The following is a 23,138-nucleotide window of genomic DNA, read 5'->3' on the forward strand; positions in this document are numbered from 1 at the left end:
GTATACTATGTGGCTTCCCAACAAAGCCGTGACACCTTTAAAACTACTCTGTCACATGGAGAACAAGTCTGTATTAGAAGACAAGCCTCTGGAGTTCTTCATTCCAGAAAAAAAGATAAGCATGAAGAACAGAAACAATTATTGAAAGCCACCACTTCATCAAGTGTGTCTTCACTGACAGCACGATTCTCAGTGGCTAACTGCATTGCTGAAGCTGAGAAGCCCTTTACTATTGGTGAAGGCTTAATCCTGCCTGCTGCTGAGGACATCTGTCAAGAACTTTTAAGAGGCCACAGTTTCAACAGCAGCACATGCTCTTCTTTCAGCTGGCATCACTAGATGAGCAGTGGAAATAGCAGAGGCAGTTGAGGCAGTGTCACCATGGCTCACAATGCAGGCTAATGAGTCTATCGATACAGACAACAGGGCAACAATGTTTGTACTTGTGCGATGTTTTTCAGAAGGATGGACACGATGATGGATCAGGTACAGCTTTGTTAGTCAAAACCATAGCTGTAGAACTATTTAAGTCTTTGATTACAAGCTTTTTGGGTTTTGGGGTTTTTTTTTTGTGGAACCAGGGATCGAACTCATGACCTTGCAATTGCCAGACAGCCACTTATACTGCTGAGCTAAATCCCCAGCCCTAAGCTTTTTTTTTTTTTTTTTTGAGACAGGGTCTTACTATGCAACTCAACTGGCCTTGAGCTCACTTTGTAACCCAGGTAAGGATTCTCCTGCCTCTCAAGTGCTGGGATTACAGGGATGCACCACCATCCCCGGCTTTAATAAAAGCACTGGGTGTCAGTGTATGCACAGACAGAATGTGTTACCATGAATGGACAGCATTCTAGATTCATTCTAGGGCAAAGGAATTGATTTTTTTTTTTAAACTTTTTTTTTCCTTTTTTCTTTTTTATCGGTATCAGAGATTGAACTCACGACCGCCTGCTTGCAAGGCAGGTGCTTATGCTGCTGAGCTAAATCCCCAGCCCCTGGGGATTGATTATTAATTTAAGTCAGTACACTGTGTCATCCATTGAAAAATGCTGACTAGCCTAAAAACATCACTTGAAGCTAACAATGTTTTGCAGGATATGATTAAAATTATCGCCACATTAACTCAGGTTTCTTCCCATATCTCTGCAAGAAGATGAAGCAGAGCACACATCTTTTAAACACGGAACTGAGATGGCTTTTTAAGGCAGGTCACTGCCAGAGTTTCTGAGTTACAAAAGCCACTCCAGAGATTTCTTTTAGAAAAAGTTATCACTGGCAGAATATTTCAGTGACACCAAATGGGTAGCAAATTTTGCTTACTCATATGATGCATTCAACCTGCTCAAGAAACCCAATCTGTCACTTAAGGGCAGGACGACAAATGGCAGATAAGGCTGCACTCAGTGGGGCATAACGGCACACACTGGTAATCCAAGTACTTAGGAGGCTTAGGCAGGAGGACTACCACAAGTCCACGGCCAGTCTGGCCTACAGAGTAAGTTCAAGGTTAGCCTGAACTACATTTCAAGACCTTGTCTTAAAAAAAAAAAGTCACTTCTTCCAAGACAGACTGGAATTATGGAGGCAACAAGTAAACACTGGGACTTCTGACATGATTCAAAACTGGCAGAGATTCTGAAAGAGATTGAGCCAGAACCTTCTTTCTCTCAGCTGATGAATGATCACCTATCTCAGTTTTCAAACATTTTGAGCATTATTTCCCAACCATAAAAGACTCTCAGAACTAAAAAGAATGGAATGGCTCTGCCACCTATTTGTGAATAAGCCAACTTAATCAACTTTGTTCACACCAGAAAAGGATCAGATGCTTGAGATCATAAATAACACTGGCCTTTAAAATATGTTTCAAGCTGGGGATTTAGCTTAGTGGCATAAGCACCTGCCTTGCAAGCAGGCGGTTGTGAGTTCGATCCCTGGTACTGGTAAAAAAAAAAGTTTCAAAGCCAGGCGTGGTGACACACGCTTATAATCCTAGCATTTGGGAGGCTGAAGCAGGAGGATCACTGCAAGTTCCAGACAAGCCTGGGCTACCAAGTAAACTCAAAGCCAGCCTAAACTGAATAGCAAGACCCTATCTCAAAAAAAAAAAAAAAAAAAAAAAAAAGTATGTTTCAGAAGACTTACAGTCTCTGTGTCTTCTAGATTAGTCAAAGGCAGAATATCCTTAAAAAAGGAGTGAAAAGCCTACCTCCATTTCCAACACGCTATCTTTGTGAAGGAGGGTTTTCTTAGTGACAGCAACCAAAATAAGATTATGGAACAGACCGGACAGAAACAACATACTTTGTGTGTCACCATCTCCCATTACTTTCAGAAAGGAATGTCTAGTTGCACAAAAATAAGCTCAGGGCTCCCAATAATTCTGTATTATGGTCAGTTGTATAACTAGTTCATTATATATCACAATGAAATAACGAAGTACACAATAAATGTAACGTACTTGAATCATCCTCAAACCACCCTCCCCAACTACCCTAGTCTGAGGAATAGTTGTCTTCTGTGACACTAGTCCCTGCTTACAAAAAGCCTGGGGACTGCTGTCCTAGTATAAGCAAATGGGAGCAGCAGAAGACAGACTTTAAGCACAGCTTAAAACTAACAATCCAAACTCATGCCAAGTTTTCTGCTCTCTGACAAGTCTCTAAAAGAAAAGTCCAGCTCCTAGCACCAGTATCTACAGGATATCTACATTCCAGATAGAGGCCCTCATAGCCTTCTTACTGAAAACACAGGCTGAGCAGAGCAAAAAGAATACACTACTGACCAAGCAATGCACCTCGGCCTCTCAAAGGAAGCTTGGCATGGAGGCCAACTCAAGGAGCTCACTCCTAGCTCTGCTCCACACAGCACTGCCACTTGGAGTGAAATGAGAACCTCTGAGAACAGGCAAAGTAAGCCCTTTGGAATGCAGAATCAGCGTCCAGAAAGCCCTTCCAGCCTAGAGAAAATACTCCAATTCTAGCCAAGGCCTTTCCTGAAACAGAAAACCTGGAAAAACTCTATGGTTATACGAACACACAGGGAAGATTGACACACAGAGAAATGGTAGAGGGAGCCACATGGTGGCCTTGCTCACATATAGGGTGTTTCCAGCCCACAAAGTAAGGGGCAATTCAGCAAGGGATCAAGAGTCTCCAAGAGCAGAGACTGTGGAGAGCCCAGGAGGATAAAAGACGACAGACCACACAGAACCAAATATGAGAGTGCAGAGTACAATAGAGATAGAATCCCAAGAACCAGCCTTGAGCTTGATCAGACCATGGCTGGCCCAGAAAGAACCACTGGAAAGAACTGTCTGGAACAATCCCTGGAGCACACATGGAGGCCAGACCAGTACCTGTTCTCATCAGATAAACAGAAGGAGAATCAGCTCTAAGCTAAACACTGCCTGTGTCCTGCCTTAGAACATGCAAAAGCAAAACCCAGAAGTAAGTCCCAAAGGACCAAAGTGTCTCCAAGCGATACAGTTGCATTCCAACATGAAGATCTAGAATATCTATCTGAGAGCAAAAACATCTAGCTCTTAACATGACAAAATTCACAAAGTCTGGCATGCAAATAAACAAGAAACAACAATCTATAACAAGAATGGAAAATCTATCAAAACTAACACAAATTACTAAATTGCCAGAAAAGAACATTAAAATGATTATTCTAATCATAGTTCCCATGTTCCAAAGTTAGAGAGAGACATAGGAGGAAAAAGATTATAATTAAACTTTTAGGAGAAAGATTTATACACTGAAGAAAAACCAGAGTATGATGATTAAATTTTTAGAAATGAAAAGTAAAAGATCTAAAGTAAAAACTACATTATGGGCCAGGGATTTAGCTCAGTGGTACAGCACTTGCCTGGCAAGTGTGAGGTCCTGGGTTTAATTGCAGTACTCCCCCCAAACCAAACTATGTTAGATGAAATAAATGGTAGCGAAACTTGGTGGTTCACACTAGTAATCTCAGTACACGAGAGAATGAGGCAGGAGAATTGCCACGAGCTCAATCAAGCCTCAAAAAAAAAAAAAGACAGAGGGGGAAAGAGGGAGAGAGAAAAGATGGTAGATTAGGCATTACAGATAAAAAAGACCCATGAACTTGAAGACAAGGGAACAGAAACAATCAAATTGAAAGAAAAACGGAAGAACAAGCATTTTAAAAATGAACAGAAGCTAGGAATGGTGGCTCACACCTGGAACCTCAGTGAGTTTCGTGGGACTCTGAGGCAAGGGGATCACAAGCTGGAGACCAGCCTGAGCAACTCAGTGAGATCCTGTCCTAAAAATATTTTGAGCTAGGAGTCCACCGTGGTGGCACATACCTGTAGTCCCAGCATTTGCAGGCTGAGGCAGGAGGATTGTTGCAATTTTAAGACCAGCCTGGGGGAAAAAAAAAACCCAGCCTGTGCTACAAAGTGAGCTCCAAGCTAGCCTGAACTGCATAGCAAGACCCAGTCTCAAGAAAAGAAAGCGCACTAAAGGTTATAACTGCATATATGTTTAAGTGTATAAAATAGATAACCATATTACTGAGGTTTTTTGGATCATTGAACTAAACTGCACTCTGAAAGTCCACTTTATATGCTTCAATTTTGTAACTTGGACAACTATTTCTAAAATGAGAATATGTAATCTATTAACCAGTGATTTCTTACTGTTTATTTTTTAAATTTTGTATTACTTGTACCCTTTTCTGTTTTTTTCTTTTTCTCCTTAAATAAAAAAAAAGAAAAAAAAATTTTTTGAGCCAGAGGTGCTATCCCGGCACTTGAGAGGCTGAGATAGGAGGATCGTTGAGAGTTTGAAACCAGCCTGAGCAACAAAGTGAGCTCAAGGCCAGCCTGAAGTGCACAGTGAGACCTTGTCTCAAACACAAATAAACAAATAAATTTTTAACAACTTTTAAAAAGGATTAAAGGGTTGTCCAACGCAAAAGCCCTCGTGTCACCCCCAAAAAACAAAGGCGGAGGATAGAGCCTTTTAATGCAAGATCAGTACATAAAAGTCAACAACACAGGGCCAGGGATTTAGCTCAGTGGTGCAGTACCTGCCTGGCAAGTGCAAGGTCCTGAGATCAATTCCTGGTACAAAAAAAAAAAAAAAAAATCAACAAATAAATGTGATAGAGTGCTTGCCTAGCATGTGCAAGAGTCCAGGATCAATCCTCAATGCTGAAAAAAAACAAAAAAAGAAAATAGTTACAAATATTTCTTTTTGTCTCTCTGATCCCAAGGCCTTTATAAAAGATGACACTATTCCTCAAACTCTATAAATTTGATGTACTATCAAAATTCCAGTTGGCTTTTTCTGCAGAATTGACAAGCTGATCCTAAAATTCATATGGAAATACAATGAAATGAATATAGTCAAAATAATCCTTTTTTTTTTTTTTTTTTTTGGTACCGGGGACTGAACTCACAACCTTGCACTTGCCAGGCACTCTGCCACTGAACTATATCCTCAGCTCAGTCAAAAGAATCTTGAAAGAACAAAGCAGGACTCCCAGTTACAGCAGTCTGCAGCTACTTTAAAACAGATACAGAGACAAATGGAACAGGGTCAAGAGTCCAGAGATCAACCCTCACATTTATGATCAACTGATTCTTGGCAAGAATACCAAGATCATTCAACAGAGCAAGAATAGTTAGCAAAAGCAATGACAACCGATGTATGCATGCCAAGAACTAAGGATGACCTCTGACTCATACCATATATGAGAACTAACATATGCCTGGTATGGTGGCACACACCAAGGCAGAAGGATTGCAAGTTCTTTGAATTGCTATGGAAAAAAGTGCCGCCCTAGACTCCTACCTAGACTTTTGAAAATAACTTTCAAAAGCAAAGGTAATTGAGTACAGCAAGCATATGCCTAGAATGCCAGCACTTTGAGAGGCCAAGGTATGAGGATCACAAGTTCAAGTACTGCCTGCACAATTTATTGAGACCCTGCCTAAAAACAAAAAATTGGAGAGTGCTAGAAAAGAAGCTTAATGTCGTGGCCCTGGGTTCAATCCCCAGTAACAACAACAACAAAAGGTTAAAAAAAACATTTTCTCTAGACACACAAAGCAGAAAGAATTTGGATTGATAGACCTGCACTGTAAGAAATACTAAAAATCAGGTGTAGTGGCAATGCCTGTAATCCTAACTACTTGGGAGGCTGATGCAGGAAGATCTCAAATTCAAGACCCTGTCTCAAAATTTCAAAACAAAATAAAAAGAGATACAGCTCAGTGGTAGAATACTGAGTGGAGTCCTTGTCCAACATGCTCAAAGCTCTGGGCTCTAACCCAGTACTACAGAGACAAACAGACACAGAGACATATATCTTCAGGCAGAAAGAAAATGACAATAGCTGGGAAACCTGGAGCACAGAAAGAAACAGAGAGCATCAGAAATGACAACAACAATGGCCAGGCACGGTGGCAGCCTGTAATTCTCACACTTGGGTGGCTGAGGTAGGAAGATCACTGCAAGTTCAAGACCAGCCTGGACTACACAGTGAGACCCTGAAGGAAGGGAGGAAGGAAGGAAGGAAAGAAGGAAGGAAGGAAGGAAGGAAGGAAGGAAGGAAGGAAGGAAGGCAGGCAGGCAGGCAGGCAGGCAGGCAGGCAGGCAGGCAGGCAAAGAAAGAGAAAAAGAGACAGACAGAAAGAGAAAGGCAGATAGAGAGAGAGAGAGAGGAGAGACAGAAAAAATGGACAAAGAAATGACAACAACACAACTAGAAAGATCAAAGACATGGAAGGGCTAGACCTAGGTAGTTAAGTTTCAGAGATACATATCTCTTAAGCCTGAGATTTTTAAAAAGCAAAGCTAGAATCACCAAATACAGAAAAAGAGCTACATGGCCGAGCAACATCCAAGTGAGATGTTGAGCAAGACAGTGGAAGAGACCCAGGGATATGAAGCAGTACGAGAACCCACACAACCTCCTCAAGAAGACTCACAGAGGAAAGGAACAACCCACTCAAGCATCGGGAACACCAGAGGCTCCAGGTGCAGTCAGCTGTGGGTGTTCAGGTGGCAGCAGAGCACCAAACAAAGGAGGCTACAGGGAAGTGTGGGTGTCTGCCAGCACAGAGGCAAGAAGTAAAGCATAGGGACCCTCTCAACAGGATGCAGTTTAGAAGAGTTTCCACAGGTTCCATTACGAAGCACCTCCCATGTGGCAGAGCTATACAGGAGAGGGCTCGCTTGGTGGGAGCAATTCAGGGAGAGACCTGAATCCTAGAGGTAGGTCAGATGACCTTTAGGGACTTAGACTTATGTCTACAAACAAAAGGTAAAAGAAAGCCAAAGACTGTCAGTATCCTTGAGGCCATATTATCTCTGCTAGCAAAGGACACTAAACACAGGTGTCTGTACCCTGCAGATGCCTCAGAAGTATTCATCCCAAGACTGTTCAAGGTCTTGAATCCATCAAGCATGATGGCAAATGGAACAAAGTCACACTGAGACTGTGTTTCCCACCTGCATGGGAACTCTCCAACACTGTCCACATACCACGGGAGGATGCCTAAACGCAGCCCACCTGGATCCACTGCTCACGGTTGATCTCCACACCGTTGGCCCGCAGGGAGGTGATGGCTCGGTCAATGATCTTCTCCACCATCTGAGTGTTCCCGTTGGCTTCCTCAAGCTTAGCAGCCGTGATCCAGATGTGCCGGTCTGTAGGAATGTTTTCACGTGCTTTATTTAAGACCTTGCGGGCATTTTCGTAAGTCTCCAGCCTCGCCAGAGCCAGCCAGAGCTACAAAAACAACAAAAGAAAAGGGAGGACAATGTTTTAAAAGCCGGTAGCACTATGTGCCATTTTTCAGGTCAGGTGGTAAGTCTGTCCGTTTACCAGCTGACAGAACCTCTACAATGAGTTATGTCCCCAGCAGCCCCCATACTTAAAATTTTACTTGACATCAGGTATTGATAAGTTCTCTGGGGCTGAAGATTTAGCTCAGTGGCATAAGCACCTGCCTGGCCAGCATGAGGTCGTGAGTTTGATCCCCCATACCACAAAAAAAAAAAAATAAATAAAAAGCACGTATTGATAAGTTTCCCAGGCTGGCCTCAAACCTGAGACGTTCCTGCCTCAGCCTCTCAGAATGCTGGGATCACAGAGTATACCAACACACCCAGCACTGGATTTCAACAAACCCACAACACCTCCACAAAGTGCTTCTAAAGACTCTCAAGGATCATTTAAGTAGCAGCATTTCTGACCCAATCAACTGTCCAGCTATGATTTTAACTTCATGATGGAACTCTGGTGTAGGAAAGGTTAGTGGGACTCTGGATCACAGGCTCCAAACCCTAGTCTAAAACATGCACAGTTTACTAGACGTGACACCAGATGTTGGGAAAGAAGATAAGGATGGCTCAAAGACAAACAGGTACTCTGCCTCCTGGATTTCTTATACCCTAGCACCACTGATTCTGTAACATTCCTCCCCAAAAATGTGCATGGGAAGGTATTGTTCAAAATGAAAGAAGAATTAGGGAAGGAAGGAAGAAGAAAGGGAAAAGAAAAAAATGAAGAAAAAAAGGATAAAACGGAAACAAAGTTTTGTAAATAATGAGGGGAAAGAGGGGCTGAAGGGAGAAGAGGGAAATGGAAAAAGAAGAATCAAAATATATCATGAACAGGTATGAATTCCCCATAATGAATGTGATTGTTATGTATATCTAAATGGTACCATAAACTTAGTAATAAGAATAACAGTAACTAAGTTAGAAGGGACAGTCCTCAACCTGTGTGATGTAGTTTTCTGTTGTCATCAGAGACAAGCAAAGGTCAGTCCTCCAGGCCTCCCCACTGCACTGCATGCTGACTGAGGGCAGCTACCACTTCACCTGGCAACTGCCGCACAGCAGCATCCTGGGCCACAGACCACCTCTATTGCCCCAAACTGCAGCCCGACAGGCACTCACCTAACGTGCACCGCCCCCAGCACTGGCCATATGTGGCTTAGGCCTTCCTTGGTGAGGTGGCAAACCTGAACTAGACAGACTAAAGACTCACCTCTACGCTAGTGGGGCAGCACTCCACAGCTCGGCTAAGCATGATTCTAGCATCTTCAGGCTCCTCCAGCTCCACGGCAGCTTTCCACAAGCGAACAGAGTTTGGAACATGCTCGAGGGCTGAAGAAGTCAAGCAAAGAAACCAGGTCACAGCAAAGGGAAATAAAAGCATGTCAGCAGGTTGATGGTTTCCCACTGGGAACAATTAAAGGCTGCAGACCTGCCCTTCCAGCTCACACACACACAACAAATACATGCACTTTGCTAAACCAGAAAGCAAGGAAACAAAGGTCATTGGAGTCATATCATTGGACAACGGGCACTGGCAACATGAGTGAACCAGTAACACGTTGCACATAAAGAACTAGGCAAAAAATCAATACCAATGATTTTTGATTGATGAAAAGTTTGAGAATCAGCAAAACTAATCTTTGTTAAGTTGGAACATTGACTTCCTGGCAGGAGGCAGTACACAGGGACCACCAGCAGTGGAGATAGTGATATGCTGCCTTTTTTTTTTTTTTTAAAGTGATACTACAATCCCAGTATTTGGGAGGCTGAGGCAGGAGGATTGCCACAAATTGGAAGCTAGCCTGGACTATACAGTGAGTTCAAGGCCAGCCTACACTATACAGTGAGACTCTGCCTCAAAAAATAAATAAATAAATAAATAAAATAAACAAACAAATAAAAGTGTGATACTGAGCATTTAACCCTGGGCCTTCACACCAAGCTACATTCCCCTTTTTTTTGAGACTAAGTTACTAATCTGCTAAATTCTTCAGATTGGGCTTGAATTTACAATCTTCCTGCCTCAGTCTCCCAGAAGGCAGAGATTTCAGGCATGAACCACACACTTAGCTGATGTTGAACATCTTGATAGGATACAGGTGTACTCATGAAGACATCAAGATCTATGCAATTTACTAAAAATGTTTTTCAAAAGAAAAAACGACCATGTCAGAAAGCCTTCATAATTATGTCCCTTAAAATAAAAAGCTCATGTAATTCCAAAACATGGGAAAAACCTCAAGAGCAAACTAGAAGGGAGTCCCACAGGATAGTGACAGGAGAACCTAAGGGTCACTACGAACACAAGGAACTTGCCTCATGGGGGTGGAATTTGAAGCCCTGCTGAAGCACTGCAATCCAGTAGTCCATCTCATGACCTAGATGCTCACTAAGGAAACAACTGGTAGGCCACATACACAGTGCGGGCAGCCAAAGAGACAATTCATGATGTAGGCCAGATGGCACTGAGAGCTCATCTTGCTGCTCAGAGCAGTGGGTAACATAAAACTTATCAATTATTTATTTCCAAAATTTTCTGTTTAATATTTCCAAGCCACTGCTGACTGCAGGTAACTAAAGGCTAGAAAAGTAAAATCATGAGTGGGGACAGGGAAGGATAACCGTAAAAATGGCAACATATTCAAACCCATGAACATAAGAAGGGTCAGGCGTTCATGACAATATTTTTTTTTTTACACTTTTTTCTTTTTATCGGTACCGGGAATCTAACTCACGACTGCCTGCTTGCAAGGCAAGTGCTTATCCTGCTGAGCTAAATCCCCAGCCCCATGACAATATTTTTAAAAGATCATTAGCTGGCCATGGCTGTACACACCACCAGCCCCAAATACTCAGGGGGGTGGGGAGAAGGATCACTGAAACCTAGGATTTTGGGACCAATGTAAACAACACAGCAAGACCATGACACTTTAAAAATGAGGCTGGGACTGGGAACCAGCGCCACATGTAGACCACTGCTAGACTAGGAACAGCCAGACCCCAACCCCTTCTGGAACATGGGCTGGCAACCAAGAAGTACCAATCCCCCTACCACCACCACTACCATAAGCGACCAGCTTATCTGGAGAAACACAGGCTGTGATGATAGCTATCCAGGTAAAATGCAATCAGATCCTGTGGTGCTTTGGTGTTTCACTAACATTGCAGGTCTAGGCCCAGTGGTCTGATCATGGGCTCAGAGGATAGCGGTATGCAGTGTGGCATCTAGGAAGGGATCTCCTTTTAACTTTTTGTGTGTGTGTGTGCGTCTTTTTTTATCGGTACCAGGGATAGAACTCATGACCACACACTTGCAAGGCAAGTGCTTATGCCACTGAGCTAAATCCCCAGCCCCAAGGGATCTCCTTTTGAGAGTTTTTTAAGCACTGTTGATTCCCCCATGGTCTTATTTTGAAGTCCTATATCATTTCCATTGTTTTGTTGGGTTGGATTTTAGTCTCTTTTGTTTTATGTTAAATCCAATAGCAGGAGCAGCTATTTCAAAGATAGCAAGATATATTATGGTAGCAATTTTGGATTTACTATTGGCTTGTTTTGATATCCTTTAATGCATTATTTAATTTTTATTTTCTATTCTATTCTGTTCTGTTTGATTTTTACTACGTCCAAAGTTATCTACAGCTCTAGTGAAGACATCAAAAGGCATATGGTAACTATTGTTGATTTCATAATGTGCTGGAAGTCCTTTATCTCTTGCACTGGTTTGTTTTGATTGGCTTTATTCTGCTTTATCCTCTTTAAAATTTAAAAAAAAAATTTGTTTGAAAAAATGGGGCTAGGAGGGCATACGGGGATTTAGCTTAGTGGTATAAGCACCCAGCTTGGCAAGGGCCTGAGTTCAATTCCTGGTACAAAAAAAAAAAAGAAGTGTTTTCTCTTGCATGGTGGTTGCCCTCATACCACAGGGTACTTGGTCCAAACTCCTTCTGCAGAGCCTGTTTCTAATCCCACTTTTAATAAAACTTCATTACTATTTTTTTAAATAGTATTTTAAAAAAATAGTAATGAAGTCATGAGTTTGATCTCTGGTACCTAAATAAATAAATAAATAAATGGGACTGGGGATATAGCTCAATGGTAGAGTTCCTGCCTTGTGCACACAAGGCCTTGGATTTGAGCCCCAGCATCACAGACACACACACACAAAATAAAATAAAAAATAATAAAATAAAAAAAATAATAAAGTAGTTGGGCATGGCGGCACACACTTATAATCCCACCTAAGGCAGGACAATTGGTGATAAATTCCAGGGCAGCCTAGGCTACATAGTGAATTCAAAGCCAGTCTGAACTACACATAAAACAAACAAACAAAAAAAAAGGGCTAGGGGCCAGCAGCGTAAGTGCCAGCCTGACAAGTGCAAGGTTGTGAATTCGATCTCTAGCATCAAAAAGAAAATAATAATAAAGATTAATGCTGCACACCTGTAATCCCAGCTAGTTAAGCTGCTGAAGCAAGGAATACGACACAGTCAAGCTTAGCCTGAGCAATGTAGCAAGCCTCTGGCTGAAAATCAAGTAAAAGGGCTGTGGATGGAGCTTATAGTAGAACCCTTGCCCAGAATGCACAAGGCTCCATCCCTAGCACATCACCACAACAAAAAGGTATTAGCTGGGCATGGTGGGGCACACCTGGGATTCCAGCACTTGGGAGGCTGAGGCAGGAGGATCATCTCAAATTTAAGGCCAGCCTAGGCTACAGAATGAGGCCCTGTTTTTTAAAAAAAGACATTAAATTCGTGTATGTGTGTGTGTGGTACTGGGATGGAGCCCTGGGACTGTGTATCCTCCCTGATATAGTCCCTACCTTTTTAAAATTTATGTTTGAGCTGGGTGTAGTGCTATAGACGTATAATTCCAGCACTCAGGAGGCTGAGGCAGGAGGATTGCATGAGTTAGAGAACAGCCTGGACTACACAGAGGATTCAAGGACAGCCTAAGTTAGATATACAGGCCCTGTCAAACCAAAAACCAAACAACAAAACAAAGACAAAGTATGTTTAACACAGGGTTTCACGAAGTCACTAAACTGCCATGTCTCACTAGATTTTAAATTTTAAATAAACAGGAACCAGGTATGGAGGCACACACCTATAATCCCAACACTCATGCAAAGCTGAGACAGAAGGAATGCTGAGTTCAACACCAGCCTGAACTACAGAGTGAGACCAATCTTAAATAAACTGGGAATGGGGGCTGGGGATTTAGCTCAGCGGCATAAGCACTTTCATAGCAAGCGTGCAGTCATAAGTTCGATTCCCGGTCTTCCCCCAGCCCCTGCCAAAAAAAAAAGAATTCTAGCAACTGAAGGAAAAAGAGTAAGAGAACTGCAAAAGCACCACTGTGCCAAGGGACACAAAGCACATGGCACAGGTTGTCACACCACGCAAGTCTGCGGGACTCCACCAAGGCCTCCCCCAACACTCACTCACTCACAGCCAGGCAGGGAGGAGGGCTCTGTGCCTCCTGACCCACTCCATGGCTGCACTCTGACAGAGCCTCCAGGGCTATGTTCCAGTTAACAAAAACACATTTAAAAACTCTCATGACTGCAGCTGGTGGAATGTACAGAAGAAACAACCCAACTCCTTCAAAGAACCAAGAAAATACAGATCAATCAAATGGCAATGCACAAGTCTACAATCCCAACACTCGCGGGGCTGAGGCAAGAGGATCACTGAGAGTTTGAGGGCAGCCCGAGCTACACAATGACACCTTATGTCAAGTAAGAAAAAGAGAATGGGAAAGGGGAAGAGAAAGGGGGAAAGAAAAAGAAAAGGAGATGGGCCAGGGAGATAGCTCAGTGTTACAAGCACCTGCCTGGCAAGGTCCAAACTCATTCTGCAGAGCCTGTTTCTAATCCCACTTTTAATAAAACTTCATTACTATTTTCAAAAAAGAAAGAAGAAAATAATGACAGGAAAAAACAAATGGCAACACTCAGACTTGCCCATGTCCTTACTCTCACAAGGGTCTAAAGTATGCTGACATGACAACTGGAAAAGTCTGAACTCTCAACATTTGTAATTTTTTTTGTCTTTTTGTCCCCATGTGGTTCAGGCTGGCCATGGGCTCATTTTTTAGCCCAGGATGGTCTTAAACTTGCAATAATTCACCTGCCTCTGCCTCCTGAGTGCTAGAATTACACAAGTGCACCACCACATCCGATATTAACATGAGTGTTACAGTGTAATTACTTTAGATGTGGCATGGTATTTTGAGTATCTTTAAAATGCCTCTACTCTTTTTAAAGGAACATGTTAAAATATTGTGGAATTTGCTTTGTAAAGACCACTGGGGGTGAGGCTAGGCTGTCATTTGTACTTCCCTATACACTTAGAAATCAGTGTTAAAAACAGACAATTGCCAAGCATGGTAACACAAATCTGTAATACCAGAACTTTGGAAGGCTGAGGGAAGAGGATCACAAGTTTGAGCCAGCCTAGTAAGACCCTGTTTCAAAATAAATACAGGGCTGGGGATGCAGTACAACAGCACAGTACCTGCTTAGCAAGCACAAGGTTATGAATGATCCCCAATACCAAAAAAACAAAAATAAAGAACACCAAAGGGCTAAACATGTGGCTTAGTGCAGACCCTAGGCTGACTCCCTAAAACCAGCAAAACAACAATAAAAAACAAACTTCAAAGGAGGTACCTCAGTGGTGAATCACTAAAGTACAAAGTCCTGGGTTCAATCCCCAGTAAAGAAACAGAGAATGAGCCAGTGGTGGTGGTTCACACCTGTAGTAATCACAGCACTTGGAGGCTGGCCCTGAACTCCCAGCAATCCTTGTCCTTAGTTAGCTTCCTGAGCGCTAGTATTACAGGCATGTACCACCACATCTGGCAGCTGTTTGTTTCCTTGTTTCCTTGTTTCCTTCCTTCCTTCCTTCCCTTTCTTTCTTCCCTTCCTTCCCTTTCCTTCTTCCTTCCTTCCTTCCTTCCCTTTCTTTCTTTCTTATTTTCTTTCGAAGCTGCTTTCTAAGAGCACAGTCCCAGAATCAGGAATGCACAACTCCACAGGAAACAGGGCACAGATGTGCCTGTTTGCTGATGGCACCTCTAAAGGAGGTTTGTCTTTCATTCAGGAGGCTCACCTTTTCGAAGAACCCGCTTCTTTGCTCGAATGTCTGTTTCTAACTCTGCTGCTCTGATGTAAATCCTAACAGACTGTGGGAGATGACGGACAGCCTGGGCCACAACAGCCTTAGCTGTGTCTCCAGGCTGCAACCTGGCTGCTTCTAGCCAGACATCTTCACTCTGGGGCAACGGAAAAGAGTAGTAAGGCCATGTACAAACTGGTAACAGCAAACGAGCAGCAGGTACCTGAGCCCCAGATGCTAGACCAATCATCTTGGCCACAGACACTATAATGCTAAGGACTTCACTATAATGCTAAGGCTCAGAAACATGGCCGCTGCATGTCTCAATGAAGAATAGACTGTATCTTGGAGAGAATACAATTTGGCCTGTAGGCTAAGTCACTAGCAACGCAAAAACCATACATTTGCTGCAAAGTTCCAATTTGTGCCTAACATTCCAAGGTAATCCCCATAGGGCTTCTTTCAATTATCAGTGCCCAGTTTGCAAACTGAATTACACAGGCACACAGAAGATTTCATACTACTTTTTATGATTACCTAATCATTTCATCTCCAAATGAACTAGAATATTTTTCTAAGAGGCACTAACCTTGTGGTTTCTTAACCACAAGGGGTGAAGGACTACCCAATTTAGTTTTCTGGCAAGTTACCCTGCTATTACAACAGTGGTGGCTCAACCATTGTTCCATGTGAAATCAAGCAGAAAACTTTCCTACTGTTTACAGTTTCTCCTAGCAGGTCCTACCATCTGTAGTTACAAAGTCAAACAAAGTCAAAGCCAAACACAAATACCCTGGCTGGTACAGATAAACAAGGGATCCTCAAGGGCAGCAAAAACCCTACAATGAGCTTCACCTTGGGGCACATCTCTGTCCCCTTCATAATAAGGTTCCGAGCTACTTGCAGCTTCCCAGTGACTTCCTCCAGGCGCGCAGAAGCAATCCAGGCTGGTGGATGATGAGGATTTGTCTCCCGAACAGACTTGAGGAGCAGTCGTGCCTTCTTGATATCACTGTATGAGTGAGAATGCACACAGCATCACGCCACACTAGCAGGGGTGCACCCATGACCCAGACGCAATACACAAACTGCAGATTCAACTAGCAGGGATACAGACAACTCAGAACCTAGTCAGCACTATCCCAAGACTGTTTAGAAAACCAGGAAACAAAATCTGAACACAAAAGGCCCCTAACATTTAGTAGCTGCTTTCTAGCTCAGTATAGCCACAGACTTTGAATATTATTTGTAAAACATTTAACACTCATAATAAATGGATACAGATACATTTTAAATAGAAAACCAAATATAGGTATGCTGGTACACATCCAGCACTCAGGAGACTGAGGCAGGTGGATCATGAAATGGAGGCCAGACACTGCAACACAGCAGTTCCAGGCCAGCCTGGACTATATAATAAGACTCTGTCTCAAGAAAGAGACAAAGAGAGGGAGCAACCAGAATGCTACTGTTCTCAGAATATCTACTTTTTTACTTTAAGACATAATCTTACTAATGCCCAGGCTGGTCTTGAACTCCTAATCAAGTGATTTTTTTTTTTTTGAATAAAAATTTTAAACTTTATTAGCAAAAATTGCACTTTTTTTTTTTTTTAAAGACAGAGTCTCACTATGTAGCTCAGGTGGGTCTTGAACAATGTTGCCCAGGCTCGCTTCAAACTCATGGTGACCTGCTTGGCTCAGCCTTCCAAGTGGTAGAATTACAGGCATGTGCTATCACACCTAGCTACGTCATATTTTGAATCTGTATTTTCCAAATAAAATCCAAAACACTCTAGGAAACTAGAATTCCCACCCTGACCTATCAATTCTGAAAAGCACTCACTTGATGTCCCCTCCATGGGTCGGGATCATAGAGTTTAAATCTGTCAGATAGCCTTTGGGGTCCACAACAGTCTGTCCACTCACCGAGTCAGACACCTGTGAGACAGGCCAGGCTAAGAATCAGTTAGATGTTCAAAACAAAGCATTCACAGGATCCCTGGAACCCCTTTCCACAACCCTGTCCACCAGTGGGTAGTCAGAAGAAAGGCAGGAAAACAAGCTAGGTGTGCTGGTAATGTCAGTGTTCTAGGAGGCTGACGCAGGAGGATCACAAGTTCAAGCCCAGCCTGAATAACTTTGCAATTGTCTCAAAACAAAAAGTAAAAAAAAAAAAAAACTTTAAAAAAGGAAAACAACTTTAACGCAGATAAGTTTGTGGTGATGAAAAACAAATTTCTTCAATATGGAAAAGGTTTACATTAAAAAATAAAATTTGTTGCATGTGGTTGTACATGTCTACAATCCCAGCACTTTGGAGGCTTAGGTAGGTACATGTGTTGTTCATAGACAACTTGGCAAGACCTGGTCTCAAAAAAAATATTTTATCCAGGTGTAGCACATGCCTATAATCCCAACACTTGGGAGACGCAGACAGGAGGATTGCTGTGAGTTCAAGGCCAGCCTGGGCTACATAGTAAATTCAAGGCCAGCCTGAACTACATACCAAGATGTTGTCTAAAAAGAATTTTAAAAGGCTGGAGATAAGCCAGATGAAATGGCGCACTCCTGTAAACCTAGCACTTGAAAGGCTGAGGCAGGAGGAATGCTGTGAGTATGAGGCTAGCCTGGGGCATGGCCAGCCTGAATTAGAGTGAGACCCTAAAAAAAATAAAATAAAACTTGGAGACATAGGTCAGTGGTAATCTGTGTGCCTCATATGGGAAAGGCCCTAGGTTCCTCATCTAGTACTGTCTGCCTTCAAAAAAAAGGTGAAAAATGACTGAAGTGGTGGCCTGTACCTACAGTCTTAGCTTGAGTTCAGAACTTTGAGACCAGCCTGGACAACATATTAAGACTCCACCTCAAAGAAAGAAAGAAGAAGGAAGAGGAAGAGGAAGAAGAAAGGTTGCAGGGAGGGTAAGGAAATGCGGAAAAAAAAGTTGTATCATATACAGGTGTAATTTCTTTATGATGAATGTGATCATTATATATACCTAAAATGTACCAATGAAATCTGACTGGCAAAAAAGAAAAAGAGGTTATCCTGGGGCTGGTAGAGGTCAGTAGTAAGTACTTGCCTAGCAAGCACACATCCCTGAGTTCAAGCCCTTAGCACGGAAATAAAGAAAAAGTAAATTATGCTATATTTATTTTAACATGAACAATTACCACCATAAAGGTTTAGTAAAAGAAATTAACCCTGAGGTCAGAGACCAAGATGGCAGAGCAGTAAGCAGAGAAAGCAGCCACACTGAGAGTCACCATCCAGATGCTGGAATATAGCATCTTGAGGAAGACAAGGAGGCAAATGGGTCCACTGGACCCAGGAAGAATCTGAAGTTCAAACTGAAGCCCACAGAGAGTGAAGAGAAAAACTTCAAGGAAGAAGAAGGCCATAGCCTGCAGTACCTTCGCAGAGATGGGACTCAATGCACAAGAGGAGCAGTTCAAACCTGTGGATGCACAGTCATGGTGACGGTGATGGCTGGTGACTCTGAAGGGCTCTGTACAAAGACACACCAGTGCAGGGGATCGATGGATGTGGAGGACTGCACAGGCTGGCAGTGAGTGCAGAGGACTTGATCCTCCCACAGGAAAGAGTGATTGGCTAGGAGCCATCTTGGAGACAGGCCAGCTAAGCTCAGAACTCAGAGCTGCTGCCAGCTCCATCTAGCAGATTCCAGCTGGGCTCAGACACATGAAAACTGTTCGGCAGCAGTGAGCCCAATGTGTCTCCCATCAGCATAGGTCTATTCAGATTATCCACTACCCCGCCATAAAGCAACTGAGGCTTGCTGGGACACATCAGCACCATTCGGGACTCTGTCTGCATAGGCTGCCTACTAGTAAAATCAGAAAGACTCCTGGAAGACTGCTTTTTCTTTTTTTTTTTTTCCTTCTCTTTTTTTCTTTTATCTTCTCTTTCTCCTCATTATTTTTATATGAGTATGAACACGGTTCCCAGCCTCTTTGTGGGTGTGGTTCTGCTCTGTTCTTCCTCTTACCTCTTCCATCTCTTTCCTTTCAGTCTTCTGCACCAGTTTCCCCAAACTGTGTGATCCCACTTTGTTCTTCAACCTTACTTCTAATCTCTCTTCTTCCACTTCTCTATTTTCTTCTTAATCCATTTTAAATATCCCCCAAGGGCAAAATTGACACATTAAGGACTTACATACAACATATAATTTTCTGGTTTGTTTTACATTGTGTTATATAATCACAAATCTGGTTCATAGTATTAAAACTTGCACATTAAGGCTTAGCTCAGTTTGTGGTTTTCTAAAAGGCTGTGTTTGATGCTATTGGTACCACAATAGTCAAGATTAGCATGACTGTTCAAAACAGCTGTTGGTCCTGGTATTTCATGACTGAGATTGACCAAGGATCACAGAAAATATGGTAGCACAGTGCCAAAGAACCAGGGACCAGACCAAATAAGCAACAACTTCTCATTTCCAACAAATTAAAGAGATAAGATCTTCCAACAGACTTAAAAAACCCAAAAACCAGCTATACCTGGAAGCTACCTCAGAGAAGCAATCATCACTTAAGGGTCCTAAATACAAGCAATAAAGCAACCCACGCTAGGCAACTTACAAGCATCACCCCAGGAATTAAACTAAAAAAAGAAAGAAAAGAAAATGAGAAGATACCTAAGCAAAATGCAACCCCAGCATCCAGTTCACCAGAGGCAAACCCAGGGGGCAATGAGGAGGACAATCCAAGAGCACCCACCAGGTCTTTCTGAAGTGGAAACAACAAGCCAGTTGAATGAGGCTCTGGGAAACATGAAATCGGAAGTAATCTCTCAGATAACTACAGAAATTAGCAAAATACACACCATGCTTAGGTATTCAACACAAGAATAGAATCTTAAAAGCTGTTAGAGAAAAGAAACAAGAATAACCCCTACATTCCACAAATAAGTCTGAAAGAGAAATAAACACAACAGGTGACAAAGATGACAAACAAGTTTAAACAACCCTACAGGGTTTCCTTAAATATGCATATACAGAACCCTGACAGCTCATCAAAGCAGGTTTGTAAGAGTAAAAAAAGTCGGACAATCCTAAAGGTCCACCACAAATTGAAGTCATGATGTACATAAACAATAAACTATTCTCGATTTATGAGGTACACAGTAGACATACATAAACATGTAATCTTCATGTTTGTAAATTGCAATTTGCATTAATCTATATTAGTTATAAAGTTTTTAAAAGTACAGCATAAAATGGGAAGAAGCTTCAAAAGGAAAGAGAAACTGTGATAGGAAAATGCAGAAAACAAATGCAAAGAAAAAATTTATATGTATGCATGTATATATATCTATATGTATAATAGTTATATTACTGATATCTCTTAGTTCACTGAAAAGAAAGGTTTGTACCAATGGTTTGACAATAATGCTGGTTATCTTTTTCTTTTTTATCGGTACCAGGGATCGAACTCACGACTGCCTGCTTGCAAGGCAGGTGCTGAGCTAAATCCCCAGCCCCCTACTAGTTATCTTTTAAAAAATGCTGATATCTTGTACTTTAACGATAGCAAGCCAGTGATTTAGCTGAGCAGCATAAGTGCCCACCTGACAAGCACAAGGTCATGAGTTCGATCCCCAGTACAAAAAAAAAAGGTGACAATACAAAATGTACTAACCACTGTTATCTTCTTATTATCTGGTTTTGGAATTTTTTTCCTTTTAAAAAAAGTACAGCAAAAGGTCAAATGAAACTGGTTTAGGGGGTCCTGGGAACCTCATTCCACAACCCTGTCCACCAGTGGGTCGTCAGTAGGAAAACACGCCAGGTGGGGTGGTACACATCTGTAATGCCAGCATTCTGGGAGGCAGCCAATTTCACAACAAACAAATATAAAAGCATTATCCTTTATGGTTTCAGATGTGTATGTTAGAATCAAAAAGGTTTCTCTATCTTTCTGGGCTCCAGCCCCCAACCCCTACAGCCAAGTGCCAATTCCCAAACACTTGGGGCTGGAGGTTTACCTTAATGGCATAACTGCCTGCTTGGCAAGGGTGAGGTCATGAGTTCAATCCCCAGTACCAAAAAAAAAAAAAAAAAAAAAAAAAAGAAAACACCTGATTCTTATACCAAGAGTGAAAGATGGTAATAGAGCACATGCAGTTTGTCATGAATGCCCTTATCACCCTGAAGACCCTCTGGCCCTGAGAAGGCAGGCATGCCATTTAGAGCTGGCCCTTTGCCAATGGCACTGGGTATATTATGCCTGTGTGGCCTTTACATGAGCACAAGTACTCACCTGCACACAAAGACAAAGAATCTTTTCAAGACAAAGCACTTAAGGAGAAATTTTTCACATGCCTGCTTGGAGTATATTGTTTTGGGTGTTTTCTTATTTATTTGAGACAGGTTCTCAATATGCAGTCCAGGCTGGCCTTGAGCCTTAAACTCACTAAATAGCCTCGGCTGGTCTCAAAGCTGTAGTAATTCTCCTGCCTCAGCCTCCCAAGTGCTGGGATTCTAGGAACATGCCACCACGCATGGCTCCTATTGTTCTTTTAAACAAATATACTAAATTTTATAATCAGGCAACAAAAGTGTTAAATACCATCTGTAGGAAAATGCTCCATGAAGAACTCTCACCTGGCTCAACCTCATGTCCATCAGGGTATTCCTCGCTTGCCCAATCTTCCTCATGTCCAGCTCCCCTGTGCCAGGTGTCATCAGGCCCGGTGTCATTCCACCTGGGTATGGAGTGTTCAGCCCACCTGGATAGGGTGTGTTCAGACCCCCAAATTGCTGGGAGAACAATAAAATGCAGCTCAGTGTTTTCATGCTGCAGAAATGACATGGCCAACCAAACCAAGGAGTCCCAGTCATCTTATCAGATGCTTACAGTTTGCCGGGGATCCACAGAAGTATGATTCTCTCCCGTCTGCAAATGTTTGGCAAAAAAACTATCAGGAACAGGAGTCAGCTTCTCATAGCGTGGATTCCGCTGACGTTTGTTTCTAGCATCGCCAACCTCTGGGATGCTCAGCCATTCTTCCTCTGTTACCTCCGCCAACTTCCTCTGGAAACATGCAGCCCCAAACTGTCAGTTATCTGCAGGGCTTCAAACTCAGGCAGGCTATGCTCACCCATCCACCCCTTCTAGAACATCAGGCCTTTGAAAGGACTCTGTGCAGAGATCATCTTTTGCTTTACAGAAATCACTTTATGGGATGTATTCTATATCAGCAAAATGTAAATTTTTCTGTCAAAGGCTAGCCTGTAGTCTTAGCCATTCACAAGATTGAGGTGGAGGGATCACCTGACCAACCTCCGCAACACAGTGAGATCTTACCTCAAAAAATAAAATAAAAATAAATAAACAAATCAAAACAACAGGACTAGGAACACAGCTCAAAGGCAGAATCCTCGTATAACATATTACACTCTTGGCTAGGTCTCCAGCTTTATGGGCTATGGAGGAAGCATCTATCTGCTCACTTTGAGATCTGAGAACTGTTGCTGGATTTTGGGGCGTTCCATTCGGTATTTCTCAATCTCTTCTTTCTCCCTTTGTTCTCTAGGAAATAAAACATGTGCCTGTGTTATAAATACTGAATGTTCATTTCAAAATGAAGGTGACTTGCTAAATGAAGATGTTTATTAATTAAATTAACAAAAAAATCAATCCCACACACTTGGCAGTTGAAAAATTATGAGTCAAACCATTAAATTGGGAACCATCTGCAAGTGCTTTCCTTAGAACACAAGTACAGTATATTTGCTAGTTTAAACTTCACAAAATCCTAAAGATAGGGCCATCCTACAAACACCAACCTCAGAAGGAAAAATGAAACATTATCCTAGTTCTCTTCTAGCCCTCTAGTTAACTCATCTATCAGTTTCCCTCTCTTCCAGGTGAGTACACCAACTTGGCTTTTTGAGACAGCCCAGGGTGGCCTCAAATTCATGATGATTCTCCTGCCTCAGACTACTGAGTGCTGGGATTACAGACATGTGCCAACACCAAACCTAGCTTCTGCTGTGCAAAAAGAAAAAAAAAAGGAAAGTGCAGCATCCATATAGTCACTCTTGAGAGACTGAGGCAGGAACATCATAAATTCAATTCCTACCTGACTAACTTAATGAGACCCTATCACAAAGTAAAAAAAAATAAAAATAAAAATAAAAAGGTCTGGGGCTACAGTTCAT

At 42.3% G+C, this 23,138-nt stretch overlaps 1 protein-coding gene across 1 annotated transcript in view; it reads right to left on the bottom strand.

The window, feature by feature from the left end:
- Prpf6 (pre-mRNA processing factor 6) overlaps nt 1-23,138 on the bottom strand; it is a 51,874-nt gene that overhangs the window by 25,332 nt on the left and 3,404 nt on the right. The window contains exons 4-11 of the mRNA XM_003462783.5: nt 22,428-22,506; nt 21,832-22,008; nt 21,579-21,734; nt 16,799-16,893; nt 15,809-15,965; nt 14,948-15,110; nt 9,037-9,155; nt 7,552-7,770 (exon numbers count right to left, since the gene is read on the bottom strand). Coding sequence (XP_003462831.1) covers nt 7,552-7,770; nt 9,037-9,155; nt 14,948-15,110; nt 15,809-15,965; nt 16,799-16,893; nt 21,579-21,734; nt 21,832-22,008; nt 22,428-22,506 — 1,165 coding nt within the window. The remainder of the gene's footprint in view (nt 1-7,551; nt 7,771-9,036; nt 9,156-14,947; nt 15,111-15,808; nt 15,966-16,798; nt 16,894-21,578; nt 21,735-21,831; nt 22,009-22,427; nt 22,507-23,138) is intronic.

This window comes from Cavia porcellus, unplaced genomic scaffold, assembly GCF_034190915.1.
Source record: "Cavia porcellus strain 051 isolate PalLab524CR breed Dunkin Hartley unplaced genomic scaffold, mCavPor4.1 scaffold_5, whole genome shotgun sequence".
NCBI classification, from domain to species: domain Eukaryota; kingdom Metazoa; phylum Chordata; class Mammalia; order Rodentia; family Caviidae; genus Cavia; species Cavia porcellus.